The 18,333-nt window shown below is 40.0% G+C and overlaps 1 protein-coding gene across 1 annotated transcript in view; it reads right to left on the bottom strand.

Moving 5' to 3' along the window:
* Nucleotides 1-18,333, bottom strand: part of SORCS3 (sortilin related VPS10 domain containing receptor 3) — a 523,227-nt gene that overhangs the window by 238,163 nt on the left and 266,731 nt on the right. Inside the window, exon 4 of the mRNA XM_081104642.1 lies at nt 7,179-7,337. Coding sequence (XP_080960768.1) covers nt 7,179-7,337 — 159 coding nt within the window. The remainder of the gene's footprint in view (nt 1-7,178; nt 7,338-18,333) is intronic.

Raw genomic sequence — 18,333 nt, 5'->3', positions numbered from 1 at the left:
GAGTGCTGCTTTATTTAATATGTATTATGTATGAATTTTTATATATATTAGGTATGTAACATGAGAGATATACAGGGTGGGGCAAAAGTAGGCTTACAGTTATTTGTATATAGAAAATAATTCAATAATTAGTAAAAAATAAAAGAATAAATTAAACTCTGTGTTTCATGAACACACAACTGTATGCCTACTTTTGCCCACCCTTATGTATTAAACAGGTATTAATATGTATCCATGTTGCTATACAGTCACCATGACTACCATTTCAATGGCTGCAGAATATTTTCTCAAATGTATATAGAGTGATTTAAAGGCCCTTATGTTGGGAATTCACTAAGTTTCGATCCAGTTTTTCCTATGATGAAAGACTTGGATAAATATCATTGTGCCAAAAGCACTGTGGTATTCTCTCATTGCTTTTGTCCCAGAAGTGGAGTAACCGAACCAATGAATCAAAGTTATGAAGACAAGTATGTCTTCTGATACACACTGCCAAGATGTTTTCCAGGAAGGAAAACCTATTTGCACAACCATCAGTGCTATTTCGGAATATGAATTTCACCACAACGTTCCCAGCATTCGGTATTTTCCTTATTTTACAGAAAATAGCACCATTTTTAAAAATGAAACATGTTCAATTAGTTTGACTAGAGCATATTTTGAAAGTTTCCTTATGAATTCTCTGAGTTCATTGTGCTTATTCAACATTCATTAATGTTTACCTTGACTTTAGTCTAATCTTCTAATGTTTAGATTTTTAAAAATTCCTCTTCTCTGTCACTTACTTCACTTGCTATCGTCCAACTTTTCTTCCAAGGGATTCATCTTGTGTCAATTCCTGCACCAGTTTAGCTAGTCATCAATCACTGGCATTAATAATGACCCTGGCCAACATGACCCCACTGGGTGTGGAAGGTAATTACTAGCGAAGTGCACAACAGGTGTTCTGGGGTGCCTGTCCTGTGTGCTTCTTGCTGGTTTCATAGATGCACTCAGTTTATAAAAATTCGTTGAGCTCATGAAATGTGCACTTTCCTACATGTATATTACACGCTAATTTAAAAGATTTAAATACTGACCCCAGCTTTAAAAGGCCAGGTGCTCGCCGAACCAGTTTGGCTCAGTGGACAGAGCGTTGGCCTGCAGACTGAGGGGCCCCGGTTCGATTCCGGTCGAGGGCATGTACCTTGGTTGCAGGCACATCCCCAGTAGGGGGCGTGCAGGAGGCAGCTGATCAATCTCTCCCATCGATGTTTCTAACTCTCTATCCCTCTCCCTTCTTCTCTTTAAAAAATCAATAAAATATATTTTTATAAATAAATAAATAAATAAATAAATAAATAAATAAATGGTCAGGTGCTGACCTAGCCAGTGTTGCTCAGTGGTTGGAGAGTTGGCCTACACACTGGAGGGTTTCAGGTTCCATTCCCAGTCAAGGTCATGTACCTGGGTTTCAGGTTCACTCCCCAGACCTGGTTGGAGCACTTGATGAACAACCAATCAAGGTGTTTCTCTCATCTCTCTCTCTCTCTCTCTCTCTCTCTCTCTCTCTCTCTCTCTCTCTCTCTCTCCTTCTTTCCTTTCCCCTCTTCTCAATGGAAAAAAATATACTCAGTGAGGATCAAAAGACACACAAGCAAAGACCAGGTGCTATCTCACCAGGGTGAGTGGTCAAGATGAAGGCAGAGACTGGAGGGAGGATAGAAGGTATGTTCAGGTCAGGCAGACAAGATCAAGAACCAATAAAGCTGTTAAAGGAAGAACCAAGCAGAAGAATTCGTGAGTCCACCTGGAAAACTGAAAACCCAAGGTCAGGATCAAGCAGAGGGTCAGAGTTAGGGGCACACGGCAGCAGTGCGAGCACAAAGGATGGGGCGTGCATTAAGACAAGGTCACTCTGTACAGGAAGCAGGTGGGAGAACACAGGAAGCAGTAGTTGTAGTCAGCTCCTTCACCAAAATACTGCCATGGCTGAATGTATTAGAGCTTAACTGTTTGAAAAAAGATGTTGTTGGATGAAGGTACCTGAGTACCCTTCTTAACACACACATACATATATACATGTATACATATATGCTACATCTTCCATTCTCTTAGCAATTGCTCTGTCCCCTAAAAGAAATGTGCCAGGTTACCAAAATGGACACCTAGAAGACAGAAGAAGAGAACAGAAAGTCTGAGATGTGACAGAGAAAGAGCAGGCTTACAAAGACAAAGGCCACCAGATGCACAATTTTCCTGAAGGTTGTTCCCTTGAGCGAATGTTCTCATGAACAGTGTTGACATGGGTGGAGATCCTTTCCACACCACTCTCATTGGATGCAAGTAAGTATACATTAGGCAGTCAGCATGGCTCTATGGTTGGGGTTCGACCTATGAACCAGGAAGTCATGATTCAATTCCTTGTCAGGGCACATGCCTGGGTTGCAGGCTCGATCCCCAGTGGGGGTCGTGCAGGAGGCAGCCAATCAATGATTCTCTCTCATCACTGATGTTTCTATTTCTCTCTCCCTCTCCCTTCCTCTCTAAAAATCAATACAAATATATATTTAAAAATAGCATACATTAAGCCAGTTATTTTATTCAGAACTCAGCTCAAATATATTAATAGGAATATTTGAATAACACAGAGGTTGCTCCACCTTCTTAATAAAGAACAGAGACATTCTTGGACCATTGATTTTGCTTTCACCTACAGGAAAGTGGCCTCATGGAAACTGGTGTTTTTATGGTGATGGCGATAGCACATCCCACTGTACTGATCACAGATGAGGGGGGCTGTGGATTGTTTTTCTCTTAAATGATACACAAATGGTTTTTATAGGCATGGGAGAGGACCTAATGAAAATGCAATGTTTTTCTTTAAATAAAAAGTGCCCTTCAGTCCTACATGTATTCCATTCGGGATAAGCTTAAAAACCACTGTCATCCCTAGTTAATCCCCAACAGCTTTTATCCCCACCAGGTGGGGAGACGTGACGCCTGCTTCTGCCAATGGCTACCGAGGAAAGTTATCATCACCTGCTAATCCTGGAGGCTCTGAATACAATTACATTTCTAATCAGAGGGTTTATATGAGAATTTAAATGGAAGGAACAGCTTCATTTTCATTCAGCATTCTAGAAGTACAGGTTTAAACTTCCTTTAGAATTTTCAAGCCCTCCCCAATCCAGACACACTCTAATCCCCCCGTGCTCTGCGAGTGTGGAGTGTGTGATGTGGTAGCCCCAGGTGGGACCCAAGCAGCAAAGCCCGGATGGAGCCTCCACAGTTGGCCCTGTCTTTCCAGCGACCATGTCTAAAATTGCATCAGCTTCTTAACCAGCTAGTCAATCCCTCAGCTGGATTTGAACTTGGCTGGTAGCTGGTGATAAAAAACAAACAACAAACACACACAAAAGACCATAGCTGCATACCCACCTCTTCAATTATTGTAACAGCAACCTATCATTAATGCACTAGTGTTTTAGAAAGTGTATTTTACATTGAAATTATTGGCAATGCCACATCAGTCTAGCCCAAAAAGTGTCTGAAAAACAATAGAATCTGAAATCCCATCTCTGATCTCGAAAGCCAGCTGTATTTGTTAAAGTTGCATTTTGCCAAGAAGACAAATGATAATAAAGAGCTTTGCAATCCCACCTCTCATGCAGAAATATAGCTATTTTCAGTCCCCCATCTCTGGTGGAAGGCCCTGTGCCAGGGTGTATGCATCCCTGAATACATGAGCACGTGCGCATTAAAAAAAATACATTGAGTCTTTGGTCAAAATGAGGGGTGTTTAAACATTGGCTGCCTACGATGAGAGCAGCACCTATCTATTTAGAGCAGTGGTTCTCAACTTTCTGGCCCTTTAAATACAGTTCCTTATGTTGTGACTCAACCATAAAATTATTTTCGTTGCTACTTCATAACTGTAATGTTGCTACTGTTATAAATCATAATGTAAATATCTAATATGCAGGATGGTCTTAGGCAACCCCTGTGAAAGGGTCGTTCGACTGCCAAAGGGGTCACAACCCACAGGCTGAGAACCACTGATTTAGAGGATTTCAATGTTCTCAAAACCTATATCAAAATATTTCAAAAATTTTCAGTTTTAGTAAGATTATTGAGCCCTCCAGCTAATCTAAAACAGCACAAGGTAAGCTATGTCAGTCATCAGTGGGGAAATAGCCTGATGAAAACAAAAAAAAATAATCCTGCCTGTTAAATAACTGATAAACAGTCATCCCTCAAAAGATGTTTTAGAACTGTGGTGAGAAGGGGAGGGGAGGGAAGAGAGAAAAGAGGGGAGGGGAAAAGTGGGGAGAGCAGGAGCATTTTTATTTCTTTTATTTCCAATTTGGTCAACTGTAACCTATTACTTTTGCTGGTTGTTTTTAATCACAGAAATTCTTATAAAGCATCTCCAAAGCTTCCTTTAAAACTGAATATATATCTTATATATATATTCTTATTTCAAAGAGAAAGTATGAGAGAGAGAGAGAGAGAAAGAGAGAGAGAGAGAGAGAGAGAGAGAGAGAGAGATTAATGATAAGAGAGAATCATTGATTGGCTGCCTCTTGCATACCTCCCCCCCCCCTTCCTGAGGACCAAGTCTATAACCAACGCATGTGCCCTGACCTGGAATTGAACCATGACTTTCTGGTTCATAGATCAATGCTCAACCACTGAACCATGCCAGCCTGGCTCCAAAGATTCTTATACCCAAGAAATAATCTTTTGTCTTTACTAAGTACTGAGTCCTTTTATTAAAATGCAAGAGCTGGCACAGAAATTTGCAGGAATTGGGACTCTCATAGGATGGTCAGAATGGAAGGACTTGGTAAAAAGCCCAAGTCAAGCTGAGCAGGAAACAGAAAGGACTTTGCTATATTGGGACACATCAGAACTGAAGAGGCATGGCCCCCCTACAGGGTCAAGTGCAAGGTGCATTTGCACCCTACCTACCCACCCCTTTGCAGCTTTGGAAGTTGAAAGGCTTGGACCTTAACCCACACCCTGGCCTTGACCAGGGTAAGGTAGCCATGTTTCCCAGTTGACTCAAAAGTTGATATGAGGCGCCTTAACTAAGACAACACTAGGTGCATCTCCCAACTTCTAGATACAATTCTGTTCTATCCAGAAGGTATTTCCTTAGTTCTCCAGCAGTGTTTTTACCAAGTGAGATCTCCTGCCAAGTCTCCTGCAGGTTCAGGGTAGCAATTTGGAAGATGAAGCAATTGGATATGGCCTGTTTAAAATATCATTCAATTATGTCTTTTGTAATACATACAACAGAATGAGACAGCCTTACCGATTCTAAAGAAATTGCTGATGCATTGCATCAAAGGCACAATAATGGAAACACAAACACCTCCCTCTCATGCTGCTGTTTCCTTCCCACTAGCACTTTTCATTTTCTCTAGAAGCAACCAGCTGCCTCAGTGCATGCACATCAGAGAAGGCTCCCGTCTGAAACAAGACAATTGTACATCAATCTTAACCACCCTTACATCTTCATTTGCTGCTGTACAGCATCACTCTCCTTGACTCTAAACCGATAAATTACCCCAAAATAAAGAAAAACTCTCCTGAAACTTGGATGACTGGACCTGGGTGTTTTATGTCATCTCTGCAAATATTTCCAGAGGCATCATCTGCCTCTTCACACCATTTATTTAAAAGAATGGCAGGGCACCGCTTAGAAACTTTATGGGCCTGAAGAATAGTCAGCCACTTTACACAAAAGATGCCAACAAGGAAGAGTACCTAAGGGACCACCCATCCAGAAATGTGCAGTGTAGCTAGGAACATCCATCAACAACATGGCCACATTTCCAAATATTTTTACTAAGTGAAGAAGCAGCCACCGAGCCTGAAAGTGTTTTGAATGCATTTTGTCCACAAGGGTGGATACTTCCTGATCAATGCCCGGAATGTTCTCCACGCTGCAGTGATGGAGAGAAAGGATACTCCATCTAGATACACACAAGACACATTGCATTTGGTTCATCAGCCTCTTGGCATGAGATGCCTGTTGCTTCTAATCTAGCTTGTCTGCATATAAATAAAAACATGGTTTAGGAGTTCTGTGCTAGCCATTTAACATCATCTAAGTAAGTTCTTTCTATTTCAACATAGCTTCAAAGTTCCTGAATATATTAAGCATCTAAACTCACAGAGTATCTGACATTTGGCTAAGTCTTTCCTACAATATCCACTAGATGCCATGAAAGAATGTATTTGTAATGGCTTTTGCTCTGCAAATGTCATGTGGGTGTCCTTAAGGGATTGCATTAAGCACCTGACGCCCACCTCGAAGCTCCATGAATGAGAGAGATAAAGGTTATGTTGAAATTATTGTTTAAAGGTGCTGACATCACACATGTACACACACACACACTCATTCCCCACACACTCACATTTATAACCACATATTGTAATATATACTGATCAGCAACTATTTCAGGATTTAAGAAAGAACAAAGAGAAGAAACTATTTCAATGAAGGTTATTCCCGTGGATCTCTCTATGCAAGACAGTGCTTGGAATTTTCTATTTCCTTTCATTAATTGAGTCCACAACATTATACTGACATCAATCACAGTACTAAGGCTCTAGAGATGGCAGGAAATATGAAGAGGAATCATCTAAAGTCCATTTTCTTAAGTATAGATTGATCAACTATAGAGGGTTTGTTCCCGTAGCATTTATACATTCAGCCACTTGATATTATTATCAAATACTTACTGAGCACTTATTAAGTACCAGGCACTGTGCTGAGGTCTGGTGCTACAAAGGTGAGAAAATAGCTTTCAAATCCTGGCTCCTCCAGTTACTAGCTGGGTGCATCTGAACACCTGTGTGTACTACAGTCACTACACAATTATTATGAATACACATTTCCTATTTATCTCACAAGGTTGTTTTAAAGGTCAAATCAATAAAGTCATATAGAAAACTATCTTGAACCTGTGAAATAATGAAGAGCATTGCCAATAAATAAAAGATAACTTCCACATATTTTGATACTTAAGAGTAGATAGGAAAGTTGGTTGCTTAAGACAAAATCAACTTGCTTGGAATAATGAAATGCCACGGAGACCCTTCCAAAATCTGGATGGAATAAACAAGCGCTTTTCAACGAGTGGTCCCTGGGTGACAAGATGTGAATGAAAACAGTATTTGTTCACCTTTTGGTCCAGACTGTACGCCAGCACCCAGTCCTCTTGCTTGGGATGGAAGAGCAGGCTCTGGATGTAGAAGGTGAGCCGGTATTTCTGATAGGTCGCCCCTTCGTCTGAGCTGATCAATATGCTGCTCTCCATTTCAGGATCACTGAGAAGCATGATCTAAACAAAGAAGAAAGGAGAAAGTATAGAGTTAGTGGGAGAGAATAAATACAAGAAATTAAAGCATAAATATAAAGTCATCTGTACTTGGCACAAAAAGGGCCATCTGGGATCTATATAAAATATAAAATATTGGTATTTTTCTCCTTGACTTAGTCCTTCATTGTTGAATTGAGCTGAAATATTGTGCAAGGTTAGGCTTGCATGCAGACAAGGCTTCATTTTTTTGATGTCTCTATTTTTTAAGTCCTGGGAACATAGTCTTGTGGTCCTCTGTCCCTGACATTGGGGCCATCCCACCTCTCTGCCACCTCTTCCCTGCTCACTTCTCCATGTCACTCCTCATCAAACTATTGCTTTTATTGCTTTTTACTCATGAAAAGGATCCCCTGTAATCTCACTGCTTGTTTTGTTCTGTCTGAATTATTTTAGTGATTCAATTGATTTAAGTGATTTCATGATCCCTTTGTTCTCAATATTTTCCAAAGCACATATCCCCAAAGGACCTTGAGGCAAAACCTGCTGCTCAAGAATCTGTCATCCCCAAGCCAAATGGACAGAAGTATCGGCTTTGACATCAGAGAAAATATGCTCAAATCTCAACACTCCTCTCTTCATATCATGTCACCTTGGAAAGTGAGTTAACCTCTAGAGGCTTTGGTTTCTACAATAATAATTGAGTCTGATGATACCCAAACTGCCTTTAAGCACTTGATAAAATGAATAATCTTGACAAGTGATAGCTATGATTAATACTCACCTTTTGATACTTACTAAAAATCCCCCTCCAATATGTGTAATTTGGCTTCTACTTATGGTAACTCAATAACATTGGTCCCACTACAGATGTTATTGCCTTTCTAGTATTTAAATCCAATAGAAACACCTAGGCACTCAGATCTTTCCTTTAGTTAAACTCCTGTGAATCTTTGATACCACCGGTGATTTCATCCTTCTTGAAGCATTTTCTTCCAGGTACTTCTATTCCATCATGTCATCTGGTCTTTCTTTTAGTCTCTTTTGAATATTTAACTTCCTGTTATCCTTATCATATGACCATTCCTCAACCCTCAGCTTTGACCCTCTTCTCTTTTCACTCCACACATTGTTTCTCAGTGACATCTTCCACTCTCATTTTACTTTTCCTCAATTACCATCTTTCTGGAGACAACTCATAAATTAAATCTCAATCTGAGGTCTCCTTCTCTTTGTTTTAAACTTGAAAAATTAGCTTCCTGGTAGATTCTCCTATTTGGATGTTCTCCAAGCATCTCAAACTCAACATGCCCCACAGTGTACCTCATTCCAGTCGATTATTCCCCCAGCGTTCCCTGCCTGGTTCAGCAAGTGTTTCTACCAACCAACCGTTCATATGAAGCAACCTGTGTGTTACTACAGTCAGGTAGGAAACACAGGTCTTCACCCTTCTCTCTTATTTTCCACTCACATCCTAAAATCCATCTCTAAGGCCTGTGTATTTCACCTACTAAATGCCCTGAATCAGATTTATCCTTTCCCTACCCATTGTGATCGCCTTAGTCCAAAACGTGACCATCTCTGGACTGGATTGCTGTAAAACATCACTAGCCAATCTCCCTGTACCTACCTTGCCTCCTCCAATTCCCTCTGTACACTGTGGCCAGAACGGTCTTCCTGATTCTCACATTCCCCTACTTAAAGCCATTACAATTATCATTTATCATAACCTGGCATAACCTGCCCAGTGCTTATGCATCCGGCTTCATTAGTAACACAGACCCTTCACCATTATTATCCTGATTCCTTTGAGTTCCTAATGTTTGCTGAATGACCGAAGAAGAGAGTACGCTTATTTCCTCTTACACTTTTTCCTGTCTTTGGCTAAACTACCACCAGTTGTTGGAGATACTTCTACACATGGTCTGAATCATGGCGCCCAAAGTACAAAATAAAGCCAAAAACAATTCCGTACCTTATAAAATAAAACTATTTAATAGCATGATTGTTAAAATGTTAGCATAGCATATATTCATATAATAAATTAAGCTTTAAAACAAACTCAATCCCTTTAACTGCTAAGATTCATTTTTGTTTTTGTTTGTTTGTTTTTCTTTTATTTCTTTACAGCTTCCAAGACCAGCTTGCTTTCTTTCAAATATTTGCTTTGGCTTTATTGAAATAAGTTATTACTAGTTATCAGGAAATTTTAAAGAAATGGATGCATTATGTAACTTTTTTCCATTCGTGTGTGAATAATCTAGGGCAGGGATTGCCAACCTTTTTCATCTTGTAGCACACATAAGTAATTACTAAAATATATTTTTTGCTGATCTAAAAAAAACAGGTATAATTTTGATTTATTCACACTGGGCAGCTATTGTTACATTGGCTGCTGTCATTTTTTTTTTTTTTAATTTGACAATCTAAGGGAAAAGAGGCCAGTGGCCCTGACTAAATAGTCAGGTCTTGTATGTTGTGAAAATGCTGCGGCACACCAGTGAGCTGCGGCACACTGGCTGAAAACCGCTGATGGAGGGGAAATATTCTAGATGAGTTATTCAGAGATAGAAGAACTTTTTCCTCCTTTGGCACTGCGATGGCGTAGGACAACTTGAAATGCACCCCTGCTGCCCTTGAGGAAACCTCAGAGGATAGATTCATGCTCCTTGCAGAGTGTGAGAGGGCAAATCTACTCGTTGAGAATGAGGCTTGCGTAAGGGCCCGTGCTTGCTTCACACGGTGTACTGATGGGTTCCCTAACAGGCAATGACATAATTTTCCCCCTGGTGCAGAGAAATGACACTGCTTCTTTTATGCAGGTATAAAGAAGCTGCAAGCCTATGATTTTAATTAGGAGATAAGACCAACGTCATAAACAAACTTTATTTTATTTGCCATGAGTTACAATACACTGAATAAGAGTTACCAGCAAGTAGCTACTGCAATGTATCTTCCTCCAGCCCTGTTTCTTCCTGTGCCCACACTTGCATACAAAACACAGCAATCCGCACACAAATAGCGCATCCATGTGTGCACACAAAGCCTTACGCGGACACAGATGCAGCATAGATGTGGGAGCGCACACACAAAAGTGAGTTTATATACAAGTCATATAGACATTTTGTGGGGGTTTTAGGAAGCTTTTATTGGCAAGAGTACATTTTTATTGCAACCTTTCCCTGACATTCTCATCAGAAATCCTTTTATATACTTTGATATCACTGGCAGTGTCTGTATATAATCCTCATTTCTGAGAAGATTAAAAGGAAGGGGAATGGCAATCTACACGTGCTGGATTTCCAAAATGTTGGGCACTTTACTGGATCTTTTATCAAAACTGAGTGTGAATTATGTGAAATATCATCACTTGCCTTTTGGTAAGTGAGGCTCAGAGGAGAAAAGCAACTTGACTCTGACCTCCTCTGATCAACTCACACACTACCACCTCCTCGTATGCACACTAACACTTCACTGGACCTCAAAACCGTATCTTTCCCAAAGGACAGAAGTCAGAGAAGTTTTTCATTCTTTCTTTAAGCATCTCTAAGAATTCCACACCAGCCCAGGTGGCATGGCTCAGTGGCTGAGCATTGACCTATGAACTAGGAGGTCATGGTTCGGTTCCAGGTTAGGGCACATACTCAGGTTGTGGGCTCCATCCCCTGGATGGGGCGTGCAGGAAGCAGTCAATCAATGATTCTCTCTCATCATTGATGTTTCTATCGCTCCTTCTCCCTTACTTTCTGAAATCAATAAAAATATATTTTTAATAAGAAATCCACACCAGAGAAAAAAAAAAGCAGCTGACAGACAATAGGGTGATGAACACCTGGGGTGGAGGGTGGGGTGGGCTAGAAGAGGTCAAGGGAAGGAAAAAGAGACACGTAACACTTTCAACAATGAAGATTTTTTTTTAAGTATATCTTTATTGATTTCATAGAGGAAGGGAGAGGGAAAGAGAGATAGAAACATCAATGATGAGAGAGAACCATTGATTGGCTGCCTCCTACACGTCCCCCACTGGGGATCAAGCCCGCAACCCAGGCATGTGCCCTTGACCGGAATCAAACCCAGGACCCTTTAGTCCACAGGCTGACGCTCTACCCACTGAGCAAAACCAGCTAGGGCAATAAAGATTTTTTTTAAGCCTCTTTCCTTCTCTGACATATATCTGACCCTGGCCAAGAGGAGACAAATAATTAAATAATAGGAATAAAAAAAAAATGTAATGTCAGTGCTCAAAAAGGAAAGAAGGAGAAGGAAGAGACCACAATATTAACATAAATACAATAAGAGAGCAAATGCCTCCTCAGAAGTTGTCTCAAGATAACATGTGTGTGCTGCATATGAATATACTATAGATATAAAGAAAACCATCTCATAGCCACCCATGTTTCTGTTGTTTGTTAAGCAGGGATTTTGAACACAAATGCTTAAGAGGGCAAAGTGGGTAAATAATAAGTGAAGCAGATAAAACCAGACAAGGATTAGGGAGGACTATGCTGAAATGGGAAATGCCCACCTTTCCTTAGAATATTTCAAATTGAATTAAAAAAAATTGTGCCCAAATTAAATGTCTGTGGACTGAATTTCTGAAGTAGTTGTGTGACCCATGTCAATGTTATGATCACTTGTTTCTACAGAAACAAAGGAATGTACAGCCCTTGCCTTTTCATATGGATAGAAACCCTCTGGCGATGCCTGTGAGTTCTGTACTTACATGGTTTTAAAGAGTTCCCACTGGAAATTTTTGTTTCATTTTTTTTCTCTTTTACTTCATTTTGCTTTGGTCTTTTATCCAGCTTTTCCTGACATAAGAACTGCAGTGGGTGTGTGCATGTATTGGGAGAAGAGTATTTCTAATATGGTTTAGCAGAATTATTAGTGGTATAGACTCTGGGGGCAGGTGCCTTGAGGTCAAATCTCAGTCGGCTATTTTATGTGTAGACATAAGGATATTATTCAATTTCCCCAATCTGTTAGTTCATCTATTAAAAAAGCAGATAATAATTGTATCTAACTCACAGTGCTGTTGAGATAATTAAATGAAATGCTGATGAAAACAGCTTAACACAGGCCCACAACTCCTAAACAAACATTAAACTTTATCTTTCAATCACCCAGGATAAGAGTCCAACTGCAATCAGAAGCAATGCCCAGCAGGTGGGAGACAAATCGAAGCGATTTGGGGATTATTTGCCTCCCTCTTGACTCCCATCATTCCTGAGCTTTGGGGATTAAAACGAAAAAGATGGGTGGTGAGGGAAAAGGGAAGTTGCTGTTCAATGGGTATTATTAAAAAAGGAACAACAGGCCCAAAACGGAGTCACTTGTGTTAAGGCCCTATGTCAAAAACTAAGACCTAATACCTACCCCAATTATAGCTTCAACCTCCCCCAGGAATGTGACCTTTAGCCAACCAACCAAGAATTTCCTGGTCAGCACTAGGAGGTGATTCCCCTGACACACCCCTTCTGGTCCCCTTAGGCCAATGGTCGGCAAACTCATTAGTCAACAGAGCCAAATATCAACAGTGCGATTGAAATTTCTTTTGAGAGCCACATTTTTTAAACTTAAACTATATAGGTAGGTACATTGTTATTAACTTAATTAGGATCCTCCTAAGCTGGCCTTTGCTAAAAATGTCCTCAATCTGATTGAGGTACATTCACTGAGGTCGATCCCTTCCAACTTTCCCATCCACACTCGTCTTGTATACTTGTTTCGTCTATCTCCTTTCGTTCATCCTCTCTATATGTCCACCCCCCGCTTCTTCTAACGCCACTTCTGCAAAATAGACTCACCCAGGCCAAAAACCGACTTCTGCACATGGGCCACAAAGTTTTAATCGCACTGTACGTGCGCGCCCGCATGTGGTATTTTGAGGAAGAGCCACACTCAAGGGGCCAAAGAACTGCATGTGGCTCTCGAGCTGTGGTTTGCCGACCACTGCCTTAGGAGGTTGACCTTGAATAAAAAAAAAAACACATTCATTGCTCATCACTTCCTTTCTCCATCCCCTCTCTGCCTTTGAAAAACTTTCTACTTGCCAGATAGGATGCTGCCCAATTCATGAATCATTTAATAAAGCCAACTGTACCTTCAAAATTTATTCAGTTGAATTTGTGTTATGTAACAATAAGAAGCTTCAATCATGCAAAATGCTAAAGTTTTAGAGATTGGCTGTACAGTATTGTCCTTATTGTTAACAACACTGTACTGTACAATTAAAAGAGCTTAACAAGGGGGTAGATTGCATATTATGTGATTTTTTAAAACCACAATTAAAAATAAATGGAAGGATGAGGGAGAAAAAAACTATGTTTTACATTTATTTTGCATATATTTTACATCCCTGATAATAATTTAAGAAAAATATACTCTACTAGCAAATATCAATGCTACCAAAATGAACACCAGTCAGTAGGTAATTGTGTCAATTTAGTAAATACAATTGCCACTTTGAAATGACCACTCTCATCTCTTCAAAGGGAGGCTCCAACCTAGGAAGCAGCTAAACACATCCCTGCCTTAGGAGTGAGGACCTCATACAAGCAGTCTCTGTATTTGGCCATTCATTATACATTAACTGCTGTAACTCATATTGGAGATGGACAAGTATTAGAGTTTACCAATGTAAGGATGGTACAATACCATGTTTTCATTTACTTGCAATGCTTTAGCAGGAAATTCCTGGGAAAGTTGAATAATAGTGGCCCTAATTTTTTTAAAGCAATCTTACAAAGTTTTAAGGATTTCTCCCCTTTCTTTATTTTAATGTATTTTTTGTTGATTTCAGAGAGGAAGGGAGAGGGAGAGAGAGATAGAAGCATTAATTATGAGAGATAATCACTGATTGGCTATCTCTTGCACACTCCCAACAGGAGATGGAACCCACAACCCAGGCATGTGTCCTGACCAGGAATTGAACTGAGACCTCCTGGTTCATAGGTTCACACTCAACCACTGAGACACACCAACTGGGCAATAGTGGCCCTAATTTTAATGGTGTCCTGCAAATTGCAAAGGACACACTTGGAGGTCAGGAATCAGGCAGCAGGATGTGCTCAGTCAACTTACAACTTCAAAAGCCTGTAAACTTATTTGTGTCTAAACCAGTGAAAATTAGTATTGGAAATGTCAAAATCCTTCCCCGAAATCTTTCTAGAATATACCTTCTCTTGCTGCTGGCGAGTCATACAATATCATTGATGAATATGTTACTTTATTCAATACTCAGCCTCTTTTTTTCTCTGTGTGTGATTTATAAAACAAGGGTGACTAAAGGTTTCTCAATCCCTTACTCTGCCAGGGATCCCAGAAATGCCAAGGAAACAAATTCTAGTCCAATGCTTTGAAAACAGTCTCAGAAAAGTAGTTAGTAGACTTCTGAACAGAAAAAGAGAAATACTATAGTTTACTGTGTAATTGAGTCTTAATGGGAGCCTCTTAGCACAACAAGAAATAGCAATAATATCAATACAAGCTCATGAAGAATATAAGAGAGGTATTCTTTAGGCTGACCCTTAAACCTATTGGCATAATTGACACGTTGTTGAATAGTGACTTATTCAACTATAACACAAGTTGAGCCTGTTATAGAAAAAGCTGTTAAATCACAATATAACAATATACTAGTATCCCCCACACACACACCCCATCTATCTATCTATTTATCTAAGATGTCCTCTAGCAATGATTCTCCACTGGGGTGAGAAGAGGAATTGCCTCTAGAGGACATTTAGCAATGTATGGAGACATTTAAATTGTTCCATTTTAATTGGGAAAGAGGGGGAGTTATTGGCATCTAGTGGGTAGATGCCAGAGATGCTGCTATACACATTACAGTGCATAGGACAACGAATTACCCAACACAAAATGTCAATAGTGCTGCTGTTGAGAAGCCTTGTCACCATATATATACATATATACACAGACATACTACTATGGGGAAAATATATAAATTACATATACATTATATGTACAGATAGTACATTGATACATATTTATGCTCATATGCATGCTTCTTTCACCTACTGCCACTAATACATGCCAGATTCAGACCCTTCGCCTTTCCCCCACAACCCATCGCATCTATTTGTCCTTCAGAATTTAACATAAGCATCACCCGTAAAGCAACAATCATTGAGGCCAATCAAAAAACATTAAATGATACAAAAACAACTAAACAACAACAAAAGTATTTTTTAAGTGGGCAAACGACTTGAATGTATATTTTTCTAAAAAAATATGTAAATGGCTAAAAAGCACATAAAATATATTTAATATCATTAACCATAAGGGAAATACAAATAAAAACCACAAATGAAATACCACCTCATACCAATTGAGATGGAAAAGCAGAGAATATAGTAAGTGTTGGCAAGGATTTTGAGACATTGGAACCCTAGTGTGCTGCTGGTAGGAATGTAAAACAGTGCAGCTACTAAGGAAAACAATATGTGGTTCCTCAAAAAATTGAAAATAAAATTGCATATGATCCAGCATTTTTTTCTGGATATATACCCAAAAATATTGAAAGCAGGGCCTCAAAGAAATATCTATACACCCACCCACATTCATAATAGTGCTATTCATAATAACCAAAAGATGGGAGCAACCCAATTGCCCCTTGATGGAGGACTAGGTAAACAAAGGTGGTCTATATATACAAGGGAAATTATTCAGTCTTTAAAAGTAAGGAAAGTCTGTCACATGCTACAACATGGGTGAAATAAGGACATCAGGGTAAATGAAATAAGCCAGTCACAAAACAAAATACTATATAATTTCCACTTACTATATAATTACTACTTATGTGGTAACTAGAGTCAAATTCATAGGAACTGAGAGTAGAATGATGGTTGCCAGGGGCTGCGGGAAAGGGAAATGAGGAGTTGGCCTTTAATGAGTATAGACTTTTAGTTCTGCAAGAAGAAAAGAGCCCTGGAGTTCAGGAAAGGCCTCATGAGAAGGCAGACTTTGGAATGGATGTAGGAGTCAGGTGAGCTAGAACAGAGTGAAGGAGATAGAGTGTTGTGAATGGGGTCAGGGGATGAGGGGTGAGGTAAGCACCCAGGCTTTATCCCACATGATGTGGAAAGCCTTCGGCTTTGAATAAGGCGCTGACAGGCTATGGCTTGCATGTTGACCCTTTCACTCTGGCTGCCACTCTCGTGGAACAGAGCATGTGGGAGGTGGGGAATAGAGGGACAGAATCAGAGAGATTAGCTGCAGGCTACTGCTAGGATCCAGATGGGAGAGGCTGATGGCCCGAGCTAAGGTGAAGTGCCCAGATACTGAAATGGGTCTATTTCTGGTTGTATTTAAAGCCAACAGTCAAAAGGGTCTACTTACAGATGAGATGTGGGGTATCGAAGAAAGTGAGGAGATCTATTAAAATTTTTTTACCCATACATTCATCTCAGTGTCACTTATCATAATTAAAAATTGGAAATATCTCAAATTGCCTAATGGGTTTTTTGCCTGAACAACTGGGAAAACAGAATTAGCATTTAGGAGATAGGAAAGCCCTTGGCAGGAGCAGGCTGGTGCTTTAAAAATACGGAATTTGGTTTTTTAAAAGGCCAGGTGCCTATTAGACATCCAAAAGGGAATGTTAAGTAGACAGGCGATAGATGTACTAAGCCTATTTCAGGAGAGCGGGGTCAGCTGCAGACAGGAACTCAGAACACATCAGTGCTGAATAATAGCATTTAAAGATGTGAATCTGCAGATCACCAAGACAGCAGCCATAGACAGAAAAGAGTCTGGAGAACTGAGCTCTGGTGCACTGTTTAAGTTTCAAAGAGACGAGGAGGGACCCAGAAAAGAGTATGAGAAGGACGACAACCCAGACACTGCAGTGCCCTTGAAACCTTAAAATCAAGGAAAGAAAGCATATCAAGGAAGGGAGTGTCCAATGTGTCAAATGCAACTGACAGCTAAGTAGGGTAAATACTGAGAATTGGCTGTCGAGTTTAGCAGCGCAGAGGATGGTAGCGAGCAATGCAAAGGCAGCGGCGTGCAGTGTGCAGACAGTCCTGCTGCGAGTAGAAATTGGCATGACTGTTCTGAAAAGCAAGATGGCAATATGGAACAAGAATCTTATAAATATTTATATGTTTGACCCTGCAATTTCTCTTCTAGGAATTTATCCAAAGAAACCATCAGGGACCCAATAAAAGATTTATCCACCTGTATGTTCATCTCAGTGTTATTTATAATGATAAAAAATTGGGGGGAAAAACAAATATCTGATAGAATGATTAAATAAAAGAAGGCTACCTCCATTCAATGGAATATTATGCATCCATTAAGTCTGAATTCAAGTAGTTGTATGACACATGAAAAATAATCATGTGTAAACTGTGCATAAAAAGCAGGCTAAAACACAAGAAGCAGCATCTCAATTTTGTTAAAATTGTTTACATTTTATGTCTGTATTTACATAAATAAACTTACTCCATGCTAACAGAAGTGGTTACTGTGTGGCAAGATCATGAGAAATTTTGTCATTATCTTTACATTTTTCTATTATCTCCCACATATTCTACAAATGTGCAATGAGCAGTTATTACCTTTATAACCAAATTTATTCTCTCTCTCTCTCTCTCTCTCTCTCTCTCTCTCTCTCTCTCTCTCTCTCTCTCTCTCTCTCTCCTCTCCAGACACACTTTCCCATTAACTCTTTCGAGAACTCAGAAAGGTTATGCTAACCTGTTGCCTGCTTTGGAAAAACAGAAGTTGAATAAAAACTGCATTGTGAAAGCAGGATAGGTGTCCTGTAAAGGAAGGGTGGTGAGGGGACCTTAACGTATACAACAGTAAGAGCATCTCCAAACTCAGAAAATGGTATTATGGTCCTCCCCTGTGGAGTAGAAATCTCGGGCATCCTGCCCTCCCATCTCCAAATGTTGTGGGCTCCCTGCCCCCATACACTTCATGGGATAGATCTCCCCCAGCCCAGCTCGGATCATGGCATTTCCCCTCCACAAGAAACTCTAGTGCCCTCTAC

This window comes from Myotis nattereri (assembly GCF_964212035.1).
Source record: "Myotis nattereri genome assembly, chromosome: 13".
Lineage (NCBI taxonomy): Eukaryota > Metazoa > Chordata > Mammalia > Chiroptera > Vespertilionidae > Myotis > Myotis nattereri.
The sequence above is the reverse complement of the archived record's forward strand: the minus strand, read 5'-3'. Positions and strand labels throughout refer to the sequence as shown.